The sequence below is a fragment of the Neofelis nebulosa genome, chromosome 16 (assembly GCF_028018385.1).
Source record: "Neofelis nebulosa isolate mNeoNeb1 chromosome 16, mNeoNeb1.pri, whole genome shotgun sequence".
Lineage (NCBI taxonomy): Eukaryota > Metazoa > Chordata > Mammalia > Carnivora > Felidae > Neofelis > Neofelis nebulosa.
In genome coordinates this window covers 62,024,896-62,046,360 of record NC_080797.1, presented here as the reverse complement: position 1 = coordinate 62,046,360, position 21,465 = coordinate 62,024,896, and the positions used below count along the sequence as shown (strand labels likewise).

General features: G+C 38.5%; 1 protein-coding gene across 6 annotated transcripts in view; it reads left to right on the top strand.

Annotated features, from left to right (window-relative positions):
• The window catches only part of SSH2 (slingshot protein phosphatase 2), a 264,730-nt gene that overhangs the window by 147,420 nt on the left and 95,845 nt on the right, over positions 1-21,465 (top strand). Inside the window, exon 1 of one of the 6 annotated variants that reach the window (XM_058704063.1) lies at positions 4,075-4,825. The exons of 4 other annotated variants lie outside the window; for them this stretch is intronic. In XM_058704063.1, the coding sequence (XP_058560046.1) occupies positions 4,698-4,825 (128 nt within the window). In that variant the 5' untranslated portion in view covers positions 4,075-4,697. Of the gene's footprint in view, positions 1-4,074; positions 4,826-21,465 lie in introns of those variants that run through there. One more of the 6 variants, XM_058704061.1, reaches the window with a different exon arrangement.

Genomic DNA, 21,465 nt, shown 5'->3' with positions numbered 1-21,465 from the left:
TAACTTAATTAATCCTTGCAGTAACTTCATAAATTAGGGACTAATACTGAGCCATAGATTAAATAACTATCCAAAATACACAGCTAATGGTGACACTAGGATTCAAACCCATCCAACTAATTCCAAGGCTAGGATTTTTTTCCAAGTATAATTAACATAGTTTTATATTAGTTTCAGGTGTACAATATAATGATTCAACAATTCTTTAAATTTCTCAAGGTTCATAAAGATAAGTGTATTGTTAATCCCCTTTATTTCACCCATCCTCCCCCACCCACCTGCCTTCTGGAACCACCAGTTCTCTGTATTTAAGAGTCTAGTTTTTTGTCTCTTTTTTCTTTGTTCATTTGTTTTGTTTCTTAAATTCCACATAAATTAAATTCACATGAGTGAAACCATGATATTTGTCTCTCTCTGACTTGTTTCTCAGTCTTATTCCCTCTAGCTCTATCTATGTTGTTGCACATGGCAAGATTTCATTCTTTTTTATGATTAAGTAATATTCCATTTTATATATAAAACCAAGATTGAGATTTTTAACTGCTGGGCTCTACTGCTTTCATCTAGATGACTGTTTATCTTAAGTGGATTAAATGTATTTTTCAGGACTTCTAAGCTGAATGATATTCCTTTCCTACGGTTCCTAACTCTCACAAAAACAGATTTGGGGACCTTTCCTTAGGGTTTTATTATCCCATTTTACAGATGAAAATAAGTGACTTAGCCAAAATCTTAGTTTATTAAGTGGCCATGTTAGAACTAGAACTTAGGTCCTCTCTAGTTTCTGGCCTACTGCTTTTGGCACGTTACACTGTCACTTTTTAGTTCATTAGCTACCTTCCCTTCAAGTGATCCACCCATGATGAAATTTTGTTACAGCAGCAAAAACATGCCTACATCCTTCACTCACACTTAAGTGCACTTTCATATCTGTCCTGGAATACCGATTGATCAACAAGTAAGTCTCTGGTTTTACAGTTTTACAGTGTTTGTATCTTATGGAGAGACACATGAAGGCATAGTAATGGAAGTACCGATGGATACAAGAGACATCTATTACTTTAAAATTTTGTTAATGCTTTTACCATATAATTCTATAAAAATTTAATCTGGTCATAGCTGATGCTATCAAGAGCCAGATTAACATTATAGAATATTCATATTTCTGAGCCTTGAAATGGTCAGCAAATGACATGACAAAATTTATTTTAAATCTTCTAACTCAAACAAGAGTGAAGAAATGCAACAATTTTTCTTCGGGGCCTTTGTGCACATTTTTAAAAGCCCCTTTGGACTTCATGTGGAGTAGAAAACTAGCTTCATTTATTTCACGTCGCTCAGTCTAATTTAGAATCATTTTTGAATTCCTAGAAGCTTGGGTACAGAAAGCTTGCGCCCTAGAGCCTTGTTTTCTGACAGTGTAGAGTAAAGGATTAAATTGAGCTGAAACTAAATTGATTGACATTTTGACACTCTGCAGATTGTGAAAAGAAAAGGAATTTGTTAAACTTTTAAAACAGTAGCAGAAAGATCTATTCCCTTAAAGGTACCTCACTTTGCAAAGATGATTCCATTTTTTTCTTAAAAACCTATGAGGCACGTTGTAGCACTTTCCCAATTTCCTATATTACAGTTCAAAGCAAGAATTTAACTTTGAAAGCTTTTGAAAAGGCCTAGATGGGGGTGTTAAAATAGACTTTACTGAAAAGGCACTGGCAGAGGTCTTTTGAGGGGAAACAAAGGACTATGCACTTCTGGAGTGTCACTATAGGAACCTATCTATAAAAGACAGATATACATATTTATGAAATCCTTATCTTTAGCGTTTTTTAAATGCCAGAGATATTAAGTGTGAATTGAGTAAGATACATTTCCTGCTGACTTCTTTTTCAGACAGATACAGATGACATTCCATCGTCTTCCGTAAGCAGCATCAGTTAGTATTGACTTCCATAAAATCCCATCTCTGCTGTCATGAAAGGAACTGGACTCACCTTAACAGTGCTCTTCTAAAGAGCCTGCTGCGTTTTTTTTTTTTTTTTTTTTTTTTTTGATCACTGCCAGGAGGCTATAATAAATTACAGCCTGGAAGAAGTTTCAAACTGGCAACTTTGCCAGATATTTAAAGCAATTTATTTTGGGGTGTATCAGCAGATTTTTTTTTCTTACACTGCCATTTGGGTGCCTGCTGACACAGCCTGAATAAATCTTTCAAACATTTTCCTTACCAGAGATGGATGAAGACGATGATGCACTGGACTCCAGACCTTTCATTAACTCTTCACTTGCCAACTGGTTCTTTCCTATTATCAGATCCATAGGAAACTTAGATCCTATTTCCAGTATGAGTTTGCAATATTTCAAATCCCTAGGCAACAACTTTAAGGTTTTTAAAAAAAATCTTTATTTATTTATTTTGAGAAAGAGTGCAAGCATGCGCGCCCACATTGGCACAAGCTGGGGACCAGCAGAGAAAGAGAGAGAGAGAATCCCAAGCAGGCTTTGCGCTGTCAGCTCAGAGCCTGACTAGGAACTTGATCCCACCAACCATGAGATCATGACCTGAGCCAGAATCAAGAGTTGGACACTTAACCATCTGAGCTACTCAGGCACCCCACCAACTTTTAAGTTTTATGGAAGGATAAACTAACAAAAGAGTTTCTGGTTTTAGAAATAGAATGTATAATTTAGATTGATTATTTAATTACTAGTATTTAGAAAATTGCCAAACCTCCCAATAGAAAAAGAGATCTGAAAAATTGTATATATAAAACAAAGACACATTTTGGGGTGCCTCACAGTTCTTGAGTTCCAGCCCCACGTTGGTCTCTGTGCTGACAGCTTAGAGCCTAGAGCCTGCTTTGGATTCTGTGTTTCCATCTCTCTCTGCCCCTCCCCCACTCGTTCTCTCTCTCTCTCTCTCTCTCTCTCTCTCTCTCTCTCTCTCAAAAATAAGTAAACATTAAAAAAAAATTAAGGGGCGCCTGAGTGGCTCAGGTTAAGTGACCAACATCAGCTCAGGTCATGATCTCTTGGTTCGTGGATTCGAGCTCCAGGTTGGGCTCTGTCCTGACAGCTCAGAGCCTGGAGCCTGCTTCTGATTCTGTGTCTCCCTCTCTCTGCCCTCCCTGCTTGCTCTGTCTCTCTCTCTAAAATAAACATTAAAAAATAAAAATTAAAGACATATTTCTTCTTGATTCTAGCATATGTTGAGTCTTAAAGTGACTTCTTCCTCATTTTAGTCTCTTTTGTCTGGTAATAGGATAGTGAAATCATTTTTTAAAATTATTAATTTCCAGCTCTAGAACTCCTGACAGTTCTATTGATATATAGTTTAGTCAAGTATTCAAAAAGCATAAAATGCTCATACCTGAAAATATTTGTTCTGATGAAACTGGAAGGGCAAGAGGTGAGGGAGCTAACTTTTACTGAGTGCCCACACCAGGTCAGCCCCTTTTGTAAACCACTATATAGCATGCAGGAGAGAAAAGAGATTTTCAGAGAGTTGGTTCCTGGTCAGGTGAAAGGCATTGCTCAGTGAGTTGTTAGCAACATTGATAAAGGATTAAACTCATGAAGGCATCAGGGTATATAGGGTTGGTGGGAAAAGCCCAACCTAGATCAGAAGTCATAAAACTAGGGTTCCTATCTAAGTGATGTCACTTACAAATGAGGTTATCTGGCTAGACCCTTTATATTTATTTCCACATCTGTAAAGTAAGGTTATATTCTCTAGCCTGTCTCCCTCTCCTAGATCATCTGGCACAATAGCTATCTACCACAGCTGCGTATTGGAATCACCCGGGGAGCTTTGAAAAAATATTGATGTTTAGGATCCCAACTTCAGGAGACTCTGATTTGATTGGTCTGTGGTGTAGCCAGGTATTGGAGTGTTTAAAATCCCCACAGGTGATTCATATGTGCAGCTAACGGCTATGAGTCCTTGGTTTGGAGGATGGTTAGGAAAGCCTTTTATAAATTTATTTACAAGGGTTAGCAGATGTTATCGACAATGTAAATAGGTTTTTTCCCCATTATAACTTCAGATGTTTTGCTTTAAAAAAAAAAAATTAGTTTATTACCGAATTTCCCTAGCCCTTAACACCTAGAAAACCGCTGGTAAGTATTCGTTACATTTGTTAATGTACGACCTTTTATTAAAGTTTTAAGATCATTTGAAAAATGGGATTTGAGGTTCAATGTATAGAGCCGTTCAAGATAAGCAGGACCTTTCTGTGGAAACATTCCCAAGAAACGCGAGCCTTTCTTGCTCACCCCAGGCTCGCTTCACTCCTTCACACGAGCCGCGATGTCTTCGTGCCGACCCTCGCTCGCTCGCCCGCCGAGAGGCACGCAGCGTGATCCGGTGGGTGCCACGAGCTCAGGGGCGGAGCGCCCGAAAGGGCCGACCCTCTCTGCTCTTAGGACTCTCCCCGCCCGCTCGGCTCGGCCCGCCCCGCCGCAGCGCCCCGCCCCGGACGCGGGTTGGGGTGGGATGTTGGTGGCGCCCGGCCGCCGAGACTCCACAGCCGAGCCCTAGGGCTGCGGCGACTGCCTCCGTGCGACCCGGCGGGCCCAGTTTGGACGCGGGGATCCCGAGCTGCCCGCGCCTCTGGCCCCGCGGAGCCCTACGCGATCGCCTCGTGCCCGAGCCGGGAGGGGCCAGGATGCGGAGCTGTGCGCCTTGAGCTGGCCTCATGACCCTGAGCACGTTGGCCCGCGAGAGGAAGGCGTCTCCCGCCTGCACCTGCAACCTCGGTAGCCCCGACATGATCCCTTACTTCTCCGCCAACGCGGTCATCTCTCAGAACGCCATCAACCAGCTGTGAGTTCGCGGCGCGCCCTCCCGCCCTCCGCGAAAGCTCGGAAAGTTTGCTTTTCCGGAGCCGCTTTCCCCAGCATCCTGGGGAGCAAGCAAGCGAGGGCGAAATCGCGTCCTGCGTGCTTGGAGGTCTCGAAGTGTCCGGGGATATAGTGGGGTGAAGCTGTGGAGCAGTTCTTGGAGGCAGAAAGTGTCCCTGGGGGTTGGGCGGATTAAAGAACCCTTTGCGAGAATTTCTGGTAAACTTTGAGGGAATCTGAAAGTGCAGTCCTCCCTTGGAAGCTGTCTATGGTGACCGAGTGACAGCCGAGCCGGGAGGCTCTGGGTGAAGGGCGGTCTGTAGCTTCTGAACCGTCGCCCGGAAACGCTTGGACTCCCTCGCGGGTCCTGCTGGAGATCAAGCTCCCGTGTTTGTTGTTTTGGGGTTGCTGTTTCAAATAAATTTGCGTGTGACTATAGGTTTCTTTTCGAAAGCCGTTCACACAAAAGAAGGCTGTCCATTCTTCGCTCCCGCTGGCTGTATGTAGTCTGGAATTATTTAAGAAAATTGAATTTCGGTAATTTGGCTGTTTTTCCTTTAATCTCCCCTTGTACCAGTGCGTAATCAAAATCCAAGCCTGCATGCACACCTTCATCCACGAAAGTACAAGATTCAATGCATCTTAAATCGTCGCTGTTTTTTTGAAGTCTCTAGAGTTGTCGTCCTTCCCTTCCATTGTGGTTGAGCTATTTCTGAGAACTGTGTGCCGAAGCTTGTGGTTAATCTCGCCTCACAGTTAAAGCGAGGGTTACTTTATGTATCAGCAGTTTGGTCTTCGTAGTGTGTTATCACTCACTCCGGAGTGGCTTCAGGAGAGTCAGCTACTGAGGTTTTTCCAGACTTTTGGATACTTAGGGAATGTTTCTTTCTCCCTCCCAGGTCAACCCTGAAAAACTTTTTTTAATGTCCAACAACAGAAACTTTCCACTATCTCTTATTAAAAGTCCTAAAATAGCATGTGAAGTGATTTATAATGTTACACATAAGTTATTTTAATTGATGGTTTGCTCTCCTACCAAATCAAATTAAGCTCATTTGAGTTTCAGGTTTTTTCTTTGTGTTGATTCATGGTGGAGCTCCTACAAAAAAATAGCCACAAAATAAAGTGGTTTTAGTGGTGTGTATATCAACTCTACAGAATTAAATCAGCCACTTACTTGCATTTTTTTCCTTAAAAAAAAAGAAATGGAATAAAAGAGAAGGAAAGGAGGGAATAATCAGAAACTGGATAACTTATATCAATAGTGTTAACAATATTTTGAAAAAACAAAACAACATGGGGAGCAACCCACATGTCCGTCAGTAGATAAATGGATAAAACAAAATGTGGTATGCAGTACAACTGAGTATTATTCAACCTTAAAAAAGAAGGAAATTCTGACAAATGCTGCAACAAGAATGAATTTTGAAGACATTATTCTAAATGAAATAAGCCAATGACAAAGGACAAATCCCACGTGATTCCACTTGAGGCACCTAAAGAAATCCCCAGGAGTTTGGGGGAGTGGGAATGGAGAGTTTGTGTTTGATAGAATTTCATTTAAAAAGAAGAAAAAGGGGCACTAGGGTGGCTCAGTCAGTTGAGTGACCGACTTCAGCTCAGGTCATGATCTCATGCTCCGTGAGTTCGAGCCCCGCGTCGGGCTCTGTGCTGACTGCTCAGAGCCTGGAGCCTGCTTAGATTCTGTGTCTCCCTCTCTCTCCGACCCTCCCCCACTCATGCTCTGTCTCTCTCTGTCTCACAAATAAATAAACATTAAAAAAAATTTTTTTTAAAGAAGAAAAAGTTTGGGGCGCCTGGGTGGCTCAGTCGGTTAAGCGGCCGACTTTGGCTCAGGTCATGATCTTGTGGTCCGGGAGTTCGAGCCCCGTGTGGGGCTCTGTGCTGACCACTCAGAGCCTGGAGCCTGTTTCAGATTCTGTGTCTCCCTCTCTCTCTGACCCTCCCCCGTTCATGCTCTGTCTCTCTCTGTCTCAAAAAAATAAATAAATAAACGTTAAAAAAAAAAAAAAAAGGAAGAAAAGTTCTAGGGATGAATGATGATGATTATGCAACAATGTGAATGTATTTAATGCCACTGAACATGGTTGAAATGGCAAATTTTATGTACATTGAACTACACTTTTAAAAAACATTAAAAGGCAGAGCTTCTCAGCTTTTGCATTTTAGTTCCTAGTATAATCAAATTAAGCCCAAATTTCTTTTCCTACTTATTATTGCCTTTGAGTAAATCATTTGACTTCAGTTTCTTCCACTGTAAAATGAGGCTCCTACCCCCAGGTTGGATCAAAAGAGATCATATGTGCCAGTAACACTTTGCAAACCATAAATACCTACATTAAAAATGAGTGAATTGAAATTAATAACTAATGCCTGCCATTTGTTGACCTCTTGTCACCGTGCTAAGAGTTTAACGTGTATTGTCTCATATAATCATAACAGCAACTCTATGAACCAATTTGTTCTATTTACAGACAATGAAACTGAGACTCAGAGATGTTAATTGCTCAAGGCCATGTAGCTAGTAAATGATAAAACTGTCCTTAGAATCCAGAGCTGTTTCCTAGACTGGTGCTTTCAACCACTATAAAAATTATATTCTGAGGAGTTGCAAGGTCACTTTTGAGACTTAATCTTACGAATTGTCTTTAACTGCTGACATCTTCAACTTAGCAGTAAAAAAATGTATTTGCCACACTAAGATTTGCTGCTAACGTAGACAGTCTTTTAAAGAATTTGCAGAATATCTATTTAATTTTTGTCTTTTGCTACCCTTTTTTCTTATAAGAGATGTAATATCCAAATTCACTTCATCTAAAGTATATTCATTAGTATTACACCAGGCATCATTTTTATTTTGCATTTATAGTGTTCCCCAGTTCATCATTATTTAAGAATCTTTAGAGGTCATTCTGATAAAAATAATACCAAAAATTCTGTTGAAACACACATTTTTGGCATGTAATGTAGAAGGTCTTAATTTGGGATCCATGGTCACCTAGAGTTTTATGGATTGGCTTTAGAAGGTCACTGAACTCCTAGGGCCACCTGGGTGGCTCAGTTGGTTGAGTGTCTGGGTCTTGGTTTCTGCTCAGGTCATTATCTCATGGTTTGGTGAGTTTGAGTCCTTCATAGGGCTCTGCGCTGGTGGCACAAAGCCTGCTTGGGATATTCATTCTCTCTCTCTCTCTCTCTCTCTCTCCCTCCCTCTCTCCTCCCCACTTGTGCTATCTCTGTCTCTCAAAATAAATAAATAGACTTAAAAAAAGTGAACTCCTTAAGATCATATGAAAATGTTGTGTAGATAAATATCTTTTTAAAATTAGATTCTCTAATGTGATCTTATAAAAAGTTAATCTGTTTCCTAAAGGGAAGTATTATTTCTAAGGCTTGATAATATAGAGCTCAATTGGTGTGAGCATTTCCCTGGTGGTGCCAGATATATAAATAGCGACTAGTGGGAGTAACTAAAAGATTAAGATTTAGGATCATAAGTGGAGACTGACTCAAAAAAAAATTTGAAGTGTATGTTTGGGGAAGGGGATACCTTGACACACGGGTACTCTTAGCCAGATAATTCTCTTGTCACTGCTGAGAATCCACTCATGAATTTTTATTCTGTTCTTATTTGCTGCCTGGGATTTGCTGTGGGTTTAGAAACCAAGTAACAAATGCTATGAGAATTGTGTCAGAGGAAAAAGGCCAGCATAACAGACTGAGATCCTTGGGGCTCTCCAATGGAGAAAGTTCATGACCTTTAGAGTATGGTGTTTAGATACCTTTTTGGTGATTTCACAGGTTCATACTAATTTCTTGAGTTTCAACTGTTATATATAGATGAAATTAGAGAATAACTAGGGTATTACTGTATTTTACTGGAAATTATATCATCATTATTACATTATGGTCTCCCTTTGTCATTGCATAAAACTCACCAAATAGGGGGTTAATTTTGAAGTATCAATGAAGAACATTAAGAAGTGATTAAATTCACTCCAGAAACTAAGAATAGTCCCTGCCATAAGCTTAAATCCTACTAGAAAAAAATATGTGAGCGACCCAGAGCATCATAGGATCAAATTTCAGGAGTCTTAAATCAGACTTCTCAAATAATCATGAGAAGTTACATGCCCTTTAAGAGTCTATGCATACTTTTTTAATAAAGGAGAAATCAATTTCTGAAAAATATGGGAGCCTATGTTATGTTTCGAGAGCCAACATTCAATCCCTGAGAGGTGGCCACTAAGCAAGGGGTCTTCTAGCATTATTGGTATATGCCAAACAACGTATCAAATAGGTGGCTATTTTTGTGCCTACCAAAAAAGATCAGAAAAAGATCAAGAATTTTTAGACAAAATGCTGACAGAGGCTACCATTAAAACAGTATTCCCATTATGAAAACCTCTGATCAGAAATCTTGGAACTTAAGTGCTTGAAACATTGCTTGATTGTGAAATGGGTTACCTTGAGCTTTTTATCCTTGACCTAAAATACTTGTATTTAGTATTTGATTTCATATATGAGTTTGATTTTGAAGCTATACATGGATGCTTTCTAAAGCTCAAGTTTAACAACAGGAGAGCATATCCAGATAATTATCCAAAATGTAACTTTTTGTGAAACTGAAAGGTGTTTTGTATCTCTAACAAGTTCCTAGATGATGCTGGTCCAGGGGCTGCACTTGGCAACAACATCCTTAAAGTATTCCTCTGAGGCAGATTGAGCAAGTCCTCATCCACATTTTATGAAGTAATAAACTAAAAAAAAATTGAAATGGTGCAGTGATTTTTGCATAGCAGTTACATGATTTGTTATTGGCAGAACTGAAACTAGAACCAGCATTTCCTGTCTCAAAACACAGAGCTCCTACACTGCTGTACTGGACTGCTATCTTTGTATACATATGGAAACATTTCTTTAGATAAATTTGTAGCAGTGGAATTTCTGGGTCTAATGGTATGTATATGTTAAAAATTTGATACATACTGCCAAATTGCCTTCAAAAAAGGCTTTGCTAATTTGCTCTTACCAGCTGTAGGAATAGACCTTCACCAATCCTGGTAATACTAATAATAACATTAAATGGCATGTTATTGAACTCTTACTATGTACTAGGCATTATTTTGAATACTATTCACATTATCTTTCTTTTTTCTTATGAGTTAGATATTCTCCTCAGTTACAGATGAGAGGCACAGAGATGTTGAGTTACTTGTATAATATTATATAGCCAGGGTGCAAACATAGGCATTCAGACTCCAGGGCCTGCTCTTAAATATTTCTCTATTCGCAATTCCTTTATTACTATAGAGGTTTAAGTATCCTTTTATATTTTTTTATTGGTCTTTTTCACTTTTCTTCTGTAATTTGCATGTTTGTACTTATGACTATTTTTCTGTTGGTATTTGTTTCTTTTTGATGTACTCTACATGATCTTAATATGTAGCCAAAAAAAAAAAAAAAAAACCCAAAACCGTTTCTACCAGTTTATTATGTGTCTTTTAATTTTTCATCTTGTTATAAAAGTTTTTAGGGGCGCCTGGGTGGCTCAGTCGGTTAAGCGTCCAACTTTGGCTCAGGTCATGATTTCACGGTCTGTGAGTTCTAACCCCATGTCAGGCTCTGATCCGACAGCTCAGAGCCTGGAGCCTGCTTCAGATTCTGTGTCTCCCTCTCTCTCTGCCCTTCTCCTGTTTGCACTCTGTCTCTCTCTCAAAAATAAAATAAAAACATTAAAAACTTAAAAAATGAAAGTTTTTAATTTTTTTTCTTAAGATTTTATTTTTAAGTAATCTCCACACCCAAAAGGGGGCTTGAACTTGTGACCCTGAGATCAAGAGTTGCATGCTCAGGGGAACCTGGGTGGCTTAGTCAGTTAAGCATCTGACTTCTGCTCAGGTCAAGATCTCATGGGTTGTGATTTCGAGCAAGGCACAGGGCTCTGAGTTGGCAGCTCATAACCTAGAGCCTGCTTCAGATTCCATCTCTTTCTCTCTCTGCCCCTCCCCTGCTTGTTCGTTCGTTCTCTCTCTCCCTCTCTCTCAAAAATACAATTAAAAAAAGAGCTGCATGCTCTAAAAGAGCCAGCCAAGTGCTCCTAAAAGTTTTTAGTATTTATTTAATAAAATCTGATATTTTCTCTTAGGATTTCAGAGTTTTGTATCTTGTTTAAAAAACCCTTCCCACCCACTTTCAGGATTATAAAAGTATTCTTTTATGTTTTTTCTAATAAGTCCATACTTTTTAAGTATTTCACTCTTTAAAATATCTGGAATTTATAATGTGAGATAGGGGTGTTGACTTTACCTTTTTTTCAAATGGATAGTCATTTATCCCAGTATCATTTATTTAGTCCATTCTCACTTTGCTGATTTGAAACACTACAGTTATTGTATATTAAATTCTAATAGATATTTGGAGTTGATTCTGTACAATTAAGTCCTATTGATAGTTTTTCTATTCATACACCAATACCACATTGTGTACTTACTATAGGAATTTAGTGGGTATTTTGATATCTTGTATGGCAAGGCTTGCCTCGTTATTATGTTTTAATGTATCAGCTATTCTTATTTTATTTCCAAATGTCTTAGAAACACCTTGTCAATTTCCACTTTAAAAAAATCCTGTTAAGGGGGCTCCTGGGTGGCTCAGTTGGTTAAGTATCTTGATGATTTCAGCTCAGGTCATGATCTCACAGTTACTGAGATGAAGCCTTGCATGGGGCTCTCCCCTATTGGAGCCTACTTGGGAGTCTGTCTCTCCCTCTCCCCTGCTCATTTGCATACACCCAGGGGACTCTTTCTCTCTCCCCCAAATAAATAAACAAACAAAAGTCCTATTTGGATTTTGACTGAAATTGCGCTGAACTGGTTTTGGAGAGAATTAACAGCTTTATGAAATGAGCCTTTCCAGTGAATAATGTGGTGTGTGTGTTTACTATATTTTAAATGCTTTTCATTTAAATTTTAAACTTTTCCTCATATAGTAGTTACACATTTCTTATTAGGTATATTCATGGGTGTTTCTTAAAGTTTTTGTTGCTCTTGTTTTAATGTATTTCTTGAGCTCTCTCCCATGACATTTTCTAATTAGTCACTGTAACTGTGTAGTAAAAATTTCTATATTTGCTTTTATATCAGACCACCTTGCTGAACACTTGCTTGGTCCAAATAGCCAATAGATTTTTAAGTTGATTTTCTTTACTTTTCTCCATGCATCATTATATCATCTGTAAATGAGTTTTATTTGAAACATTGCTTTGGCTAGGGCTTTAGTGGAATGTTAAATAATAGTGCTAATGGTTTTATCTTGTTTTCCACTGTGAAAGGAATGTTTCTTATGTTTTGTTAGCAGATGTATTGTGTGCTATAGGTTCTGGCATAGGCCATTTCTCAAGTTGAGGATTGAACATTATGGATTTTATCTTTGTAGGTCCACTAATACATGGATTTTTTTATAATCAGTACTATAAATATATTTTCTTAGGATTTTCTTAATACATTCTTTTGTCTAGATTACTTTATTGTAAGAACACACTATAGAATATGTATACAAAATATGTATTATCAATTATTTTTGCTACTGGTAAGGCTTCTAGTCAACAGTAGACATTAAGTTTTCAGAGAGCCGAAGTTATTTGCAGATTTTCAAATGCATGGGGGCGCAGTTCTCCTGACCCCCGCATTGTTCAAGGGTCAACTGTATATCCAATCAAAGATTTTTAGGTGTAGTTATTGAATTTTTTTAAGTGATTTTTGAACATCTATTGGAATGATAATATTTCCCCCCATTTGCTAGTAGTGCAGCAACTTATATTGAGTTACTAAGTTAAATCATCCTTACATGCTATTTGCATTATTTGTTAAGAGATTGCTGGATTTGGTTTACTATTGTTTATGATTTTTGCTTTTGAGTATTTGTTGAATCTTTGATACAGTCTTTGTCCATCTTATGTCTGATTTGTAGAATAATTTAGGTGTAGCCTTCCATCTTTTTCTAGCTCTGAAACAGTTCTTTAGCAAAAATTACCTGTGTTTGACAAGCCTGGAACCAAGAAGTCCTACTCTCAGTGTTATAATTTTATGAATTTTTTTTTTTTGCCTTTCAAGTTTTTAAATTTCTTTGTTCTCATTGCATAAGTATAGTTATCATCCATGATATTTTTTTAAGTTTATTTATTTTGAGAGAGAGAGAGAGAGAGAATGAATGAATGAATCCTTCGCAGGCTCCACACTGTCAAAGCAGAGCCCAATGCAGGGCTCGAACTCACAAACCCTGAGATCATGACCTGAGCCGAAATCAAGAGTCAGTCGCTTAACAGACTGAGCCATCCAGGCACCCCTCATCCATGATGTTTTTTATTTTTTTATTTTTTTGTAATGTTTTATTTATTTTTGAGAGAGAACATGAGTGGGGATGGGCAGAGAGATGGGGGGACAGAGGATCCAAGGTGGGCTTTGTGCAGAGAGCAGACAGCCCAATGTGGGGCTCAAACTCACAAACCATGAGATCACAACCTGAGCTAAAGTTGGCCACTTAAAGTTGGCAACTTAAAGTTGGCCAATTATGTTAAACCGACTGAGCCATCCAGGTGCTCCTCCGTGATACTTTTTAAATCTAAATCATGTATTTTACAGAAATGGACAAACATAATTAGAATAATTGATAGATTATTGATAATGGATTGAAACCAGGCATTTATTTGCAATTTAAGGTCTTTTTTTTCTCTCTTTGGTGGGTAAAGAAACTAATACAGTTAAAAGAAGCATAGGATATTTCTTTTTCTTTGATTTTAAATTACTACCGACTGTTTTTTGTAGTTATGAGATTCTTATGCAGAGAAGATAGCCTCAAAAAGCGGGTTGTTTGGGGCATCTGTGTAGCTCAAGTCAGTTGAGCGTCTGGCTCTTGATTTTGGCTCAGTTCATGATCCCAGGGTTGTGGGATCAAGCCCAATATCAGGCTCTTTGCTGAGCGTGGAGCCTGCTTAGGATTCTCCTTCTCTCACTCTCTGTACCCTGTCCCCCACTCACTCTCTAATATAAAAACAAACAAAAAATAAAAATTTTTAAAAAGTGTAATGCCTTTAAAAGATGATCAAGTAAATTTACATCTAGTGAATCTTCTAGGTGTTCTGGCCTTCAAATATGAAGGAAAGGTTAATGATCTGTCACAGTATAAAGGTACATTTATGTTTTCGTTGGTGGTGATAATTTTATGTGACTTTATCCACACTTGTGTGTGTTTGAAGTCAGAGCAGTAATTGGCTAGGAACCAAGGAGAAAAAAAAACAAAGAGAGCTCTCAACTTTGGTTTTATTGGAACCATGCTTACTTAAGCAGGTTAACTAAAGAGTAAATCTGCACAATGAAGATGAACAGGAATGGTGAGGTTGTAATACATTCAAGTCAAAATTTCTTTTTGATAAATCTAGAGTGGATTTTTTTCCCCTAAAGTACTGCTTTTTGTTTGTGTGCTTATGTGTAATCACTCCTGAAATTGAGCAATTCCTTTTGACTAACACTGAGAAACCACTGCCCAAAGCTAAATAATTAAGGATGTTTGTCATTCTCTGTTTCCAAGAGCTGTTGGACCTCAGAGTAATAGAAGGGTCCAAACTTCTATGTATCATGTTGCTCACATCTCTTCTTGGGTCTTTCCAGTAACTGTGAGTCCTCTTAATTATGTTAAACTGCCTTGGTGCTAAAGAGTAGTGGTGTAGATGCTATCCCATAATGTTTCTGAATTTCTAAGGTGAAAGAAAAAAAAAATTGGTATCCTAACTACTTTAAGATAGAGTTAAAATTAACTTTGCTTTGTTGAATGGTGCAGGATGTTGCTGCCAGTAATGTAATTAGGTTTAACCTGAAGAAATGTGCTAAGAACATCAAGGACTTCTGGGTGTTCCTGTGATTTGGAAAGGATGTAGCAAATTATTTATAAATAGATTGCTAGTGTTACACACCAAAGGGCAAATATAGGCCCACTTCATTTTTTGCAGGTTTGTGCAAATTGAGTGAGCAACTCTTGTTTTCTGCATTAATCTGTTTCTAGAGGATTGTGATCCTTATTTTAGTAACCTGAGGGATTGGGCATTAGTTATGTCTGTTAAAGCAACAGAGGGGCGCCTGGGTGGCGTAGTCGGTTAAGCGTCCGACTTCAGCCAGGTCACGATCTCGCGGTCCGTGAGCTCGAGCCCCGCGTCAGGCTCTGGGCTGATGGCTCCGAGCCTGGAGCCTGTTTCCGATTCTGTGTCTCCCTCTCTCTCTGCCCCTCCCCCGTTCATGCTCTGTCTCTCTCTGTCCCAAAAATAAATAAAAAACGTTGAAAAAAAAATTAAATTAAAAAAATAAAAAAAAATAAAGCAACAGAATCCAGTGGCTCGAATTACTTTCAAATAAAGAGAAACCTCTGGGTTAGTGTATTTTAGAGTGTTAGGGTTGTTTTTTGGTTTTTTTGGTTTTTTGTTTTGTTTAGTTATAACAGTTTAGTTTTTAAATGTAGAAGACTTATGGGGCGCCTGGGTGGCGCAGTCGGTTAAGCGTCCGACTTCAGCCAGGTCACGATCTCGCGGTCCGTGAGTTCGAGCCCCGCGTCAGGCTCTGAGCTGATGGCTCAGAGCCTGGAGCCTGTTTCCGATTCTGTGTCTCCCTCTCTCTCTGCCCCTCCCCCGTTCATGATCTGTCTCTCTGTCCCAAAAATAAATAAAAAACGTGGAAAAAAAAAAAAAATTAAATGTAGAAGACTTACAATTACAGTTGACCTTTGAATGAACGAAGCAGGAGTTTGGGGCATTGACCCTCTTGTTCATAGAAAAATCTGTGTATAACTTAACTCCCCCGGAATTTAACTACTAATAGTCTGCTGTTGACTAAAAACCTTACTAATAAAATAAACAGCCAATTAATATATATTTTGTATGTCATATGTATTATATACTATATTCTTATAATAACTTCTGACTTTTTCTGTGCTGCATGGTTCATCTGTGAATTTTTTCAAGTTGCTGCAGCTTTCTGAAATACCTTCCAGTATATTTGCTGAAAAAATCTGCACATAAGTGGACTTAGGCAGTTCAGACCCATACTGTTCATACTGGTCACCTGTACAATGTTTCTCCTAAGGTTGATATACCAAATTCCCACAACACCAAAAATATTTTAATTTCTATTATTATTAATTTTTTATTTTCTATTGTGGAGAGCTTTAGTTTGAAAAGTTGCAGCATCTGTGGAGAATATAAATTCTCAGTGTATATTTCTGTTCCTAGGAGATGAATGGAATAGGACAAACAGTATGTGAAGCTGAACTTCTTTGACATCCCACCTCTGTGATGTTTATCCATCCCCAATAAAATTTCATTCATTTTTTTTTTAATGTTTATTTATTTTTGAGAAAGAGAGACAAGAGTGTGAGCAGGGGAAGGGCAGAGAGTGAGGGAGACACAGAATCTGAAGCAGGCTTCAGCTGTCAGCACAGAGCCTGATGCAGGGCTCAAGCCCACGAACTGCGAGATCATGACCTGAGCCTCAGTTGGACACTTAACCAACTGAACCACCCAGGCACCCCTCACAGTCAATTCTTAAAGTATCCCATTCCTTAAATATTCTCTTTAAAAAGTCTTAAAAGGTCTCTTGGTCACATGTTCAGGATTTTACTTGCCATTTGTTCTTGTTGCTAATAGTAAGAGTCCCATTCAGAGTTTCATCACCTATGTATGAGCTGTGTGACCTTGAATGTATTATATAACCACTGTAAGCCTTATTTTCCTCATTAATAAAATGGAGCTTGTAATACCTATTTGGATTAAATGTGATATGTGTGAAGTACTACTAATAGTAAGCACTCAGTAAATGGTAGCTAATATTTTTGCTCTTTTGACATAAGCTGAAATATAAGAGTAAGAATTAGAATACAGAGTGGTGAGCCTGCCTGATGGTAAAATCCTATCATTTGCATCATTGTAATAATTGCACCTATTCTGGGCAAAGGGTGGGAGATACAAAGAAACACAAGACATGGTTCTTCTGCAGTCAGGATGCTCAGTCTGTTGAAGATATAGGAACTGGTCAATAAAAGGATAACTAAGAAAACAATTTAACAGGTGCTAAGTGTCAGATGAATGGTACAAATGTTAAGTATTCAGAGGACAGAAAGGTATTGTAAATGAGCCAATTAGCAAAGGCATTACAGTAGGATTTGAGCTGGGGCTCTGACCTTTATTTCTTGCTGTCTTAAATGTCTTGATTTGTATGAACAGAGGTAAAGGATACTTGAGTGGTGAGAGAAAAGGAAGATGAATGTGGTGGATGTTATCACCATATTACAATAGTTACTTTTCAGTGAAGGACTGCTATTAATGCTTTGTGGTTAGCAGAAGAATCCAGAAAAGCTTTTGTATAGACTGATGATTTTCTTTGGGATATTGCTATGAGCATATTTTGGATCTATCATGGGCAGAATTTATCAAGTTTTATTGAGTACCCACTGAGTTACACAGCTCAGTAACATTTGCAGACTTTACATAGCTTATTTAGGAAGGCTGCCAATTTTACAAGGCTGTTAATGAATCAGTACCGGTGGCTGGGAGCATAATGTGAAATCCCCACAGGCAGCATAAGAATAGAAATCATTACACTATCTGCTAGTGGAAGCTTTATGGTTTAAAAAGGGAGGAGAGAGAGAAGAGAAAAGAAAAAGAAAAATGCATTCAAGTAATTCAAAGCAAAACCTTTCTCTGCTTCCTCCAGGTGCTTAGCTCTGGATATTATTACATCAGCATCATGTGGTAGGCAAGGTGGTTCCCATGGCACAGAGCGCTTGTAATATTTACAGTAGAGTGAGCTATAATGGGTGGAGTGTGCTGATAACTATTTGCCCTTGTTCTTATTGGCTTGGTTACCAGTTTAATGGCCTGGTTGCCTATTAATGGCTCAACTTATTTAGTGTTCTATAAGCAATGTTCAGCTCCTTAGTTTCTAAGTCAGATACCCACCAGGTGCCCCAGTTATTTTTTTTTAATATTTGCAGATAATGTACATTTATTATATAAAAAACAGAAAATACTAAAGCACTCCTTTTCTCCCACAAAAAGCATTACACTCATTCTTGTTTCCTAAAGATCTTACTATTAACATCATCCAGGCTTTTTCTATATATGTATATACTTTTAAAAATGGGATTGTTCGGGGCGCCTGGGTGGCGCAGTCGGTTAAGCGTCCGACTTCAGCCAGGTCACGATCTTGCGGTCTGTGAGTTCGAGCCCCGCGTCGGGCTCTGGGCTGATGGCTCGGAGCCTGGAGCCTGTTTCCGATTCTGTGTCTCCCTCTCTCTCTGCCCCTCCCCCGCTCATGCTCTGTCTCTCTCTGTCCCAAAAAAAAAATAAATAAAAAAACGTTGAAAAAAAAAATAAATAAATAAAAAAATAAAAATGGGATTGTCCTCTATCTACTGCTTTGTAATCTGATTTTTTCACTTAGCATATTGCGAACATCCTGCCATTGTCCTCAAACTCATTTCTCTTCATATCCTTGTTCAGAGTTGTTTGTTTTCCATAGAACCGATTCAAATTCTGTCCTATTGTTGCACATTTTGATTATGTGCAGTTTTTTTCAGTTATAAAGAAAGCCTCACTGAATGAATATCCTTGTGCCTAAATCTTTGCACGTGTCTTATGCAATCTTTGCATAAAAGAACTATCCTAAAGCTCAATTGTGGGATCGCTAGACCAAAGTGTATACCTATTTCTAGGACTTTTGATAGATTGCTAGTTTGCTTACCAGAAATATACCAGTCTCACTGCCACCAGCAGTTTTGGTAATTCATTTTCATAACCCTCCTGAAATGATAAGTGAAATTGAGATAAATAGAATTTTATTCACTAATTCATCTGAACTACTTAGATACCTAGAAAAACTGATCCTCATTTGCCTTTTTCTATCAGGAAGCTATTTCCTACCTAAACACTAATGGAAAATGCTTTAATTTGTGAACTATTTGAGTAGAACTAATAGGAAGATGAAATAATAATGTATTATCAATACATTATTGTTGGTCAGAGGTCAAAATAAACTAATTATCCTGAGATGTTGTTGAGTATATATGTAGCATTTGTGAATTTTAGTTGGCTCCCCACTTTTTCATTTTATTCTAAAATCATCACCATTTTTGACTTAGAGAATTTTAGACCCCAAAGATAAACTTACAGGAAGCAGCTGGATTTCAGAGAAATCCAGCTTACCTAGAATCCTGCAGCAAATTAATTCAGACCTTGAGCAACATTTCGTTGTTTTCTGTTTAGGAAATGTTAAACAGCATTGAGATTTCCAGTAGTACCATTTTACTCTAAGGATAGTGAAATTTAAAAAGATGATCAAACACATTAGTTTGTAAACAGTTCTAACTGATGAAGTTAGAATTTCCAGATTCTATCTATAGGAAGCAGTGGATGTATTTCTCAGAGTTGAGGAGGTTAACGTTTTTAGGGAACAAACTGCTAAATTCTTGGAATAAAAGTTTTCATCTTAGAGTCTCTATGAGTATTGAGTAATGGAGAAAGGAGAAAGGTGTATTTCCTAAAGCTTTTAAAGCATCTTACCTTGATGGGGCGCCTGGGTGTTTCAGTCAATGAAGCATCCGGCGGCTTCAGCTCAGGTCATGATCTCAGGGTCCATGGGCGCCGGTCCCACGTTGAACTCAGTGCTGATGGTGTGAAGCCTGCTTGTGATTCATATTCTCTCTCTCTCTCTCTCTCTCTCCTCTCTACCCCTCCCCAATTTGTGCCTTCTCTCTCTCAAAATAAATGAATAAACTTAAAAAAAAAAAAAAAAGAATCTTAACGTTGAAATGTCACTGGCATATCTATATGTGTATATATATAGTAACCAAGGGGTCCTCTGGCAGACTTAAAGGGGAAAAAAAAAAAGGAAAGAGAAAGGAATGTTAAGAGTACAGACCACAGTTGCATGCTGGTTTCAGTATTGGTGGTTGCCTGCCTCTCTCTGAAATCCAGCTGCTTCCTTAATGAAGGTGTGGGTTTAAATCACCAGCAGAGAAAATGTTTTTGGGTGAAGTTTCACTTTTTGTAGTGACAGCAGTCCTGGACATGCTGCTGGAACACAGAGGATGAGTTCAGCACCTTCTCTTCAGATCGTATCTCTGCCCACAGCTCACCTCTTTTACATAACCAGCCTTTGTTCATGGAGAGTGGACCTCTGTTGGTTGGCCTGTCCAACCACTGTCAGAGACCAAAGCTGACTGATAAGGAATCTAAAGGTCAAAATGGACTAGTATAGGCTCAGTCTGGATTTCAGAGGAAAAGGCATGTTTTTGGCCTGCAGACGTCAAAAACTGAATTGCAGCCTGGGAAATGTTCAGTTCATCAGCTTCAGCCTTTCCGTTTCAGTCAAGGAAAAACAGTCACCAACTGTCTGTAGTCAGCAGGAACAGAAATAAACAAACCATTATTTAAAGGGTGTGATTTCATTGAATTGGGTTGTGTTAAGGATATCATTCCAGAGATGATTTCTGTGGTAATGTTACTTGGCTTACTGTGAGATAGCAGATATCAAATCAAAACCAAAGACAATCCACATTAAAGGGTCTTTTGTTGGATTTCAGAATGGAAAGTCAATTTGATTAGATTCAGGTATTCGATTTACTCATCACATTTTGGCTCATTATTAGGATGTGATGGAGCACAAAAATAGGAAAGGCATATGGCATTTGTATTTCTAATTGGGGCTAATGCTTTTTAATTAAATTGGCTTCTAAGAAGTATTTTGCTCACTTCAAAATACTTCAAGTATTATAAATGTGTGATCACCAACATGTTTTAAGATCTCCTTTTTAGTGAATGCCCTTTAAGTTAGCAGTGATTCCTGTATACAGAGTCATTGAGACTAAGCTATTGTTCTTGTCCTCTAGTGGAAAGATTATGGGCAGGACCAGCCACATAATTTGCAGGGCCTAGTGCAGAATGAAAATGTGGTACCACTTGTTCAAAAAGAACTGAGAATTTCAAGACAGCAACAACAGCATTAAACCAAGTGCAGGGCCCCTGCGAGCTCCTACCCTGTGCAACTGCACAGATCACACATCCCTGAAGTTGGCCCTGCCTGTGGAATGTGAAATTAAATAGACCTGTAGTTGATCAGAGCTTTGCTACTTATTCACGTCTTTCTGAATCTCTGTTTTCTCTTCCCACTCTCTATCTTCCTATTCTATCATCTGTTGTGTTCCATCCTCTCACCAAAGTTGGAGAGCCCGCAGCAAGAATTGGGAGTAGGTATACTTCTGCCTATAGTCTATGTGATCACATTCTTGAATAATACAACCTTCTATTTGACTGGTGGAACAAATAAGATTAGGATTTTCTTTAAGGAATGCCAGTTAATTGATTTTAATAAAAACACATATTCTGCATTATATTCTAAAAGTGCTTTCATAATTAATGGAACATTTGAATCAAACAATTACACTTCTGAGGCAGTATTTTTCCCTCATTTTATAGATTAGAAAATTAAGCCTTAGGTTAAGAGATTTTCTCAAGGTCAGCCAGCTGGTAAGTGAAGTTCAAGCCCATCTTTTCTAACTCAGGGC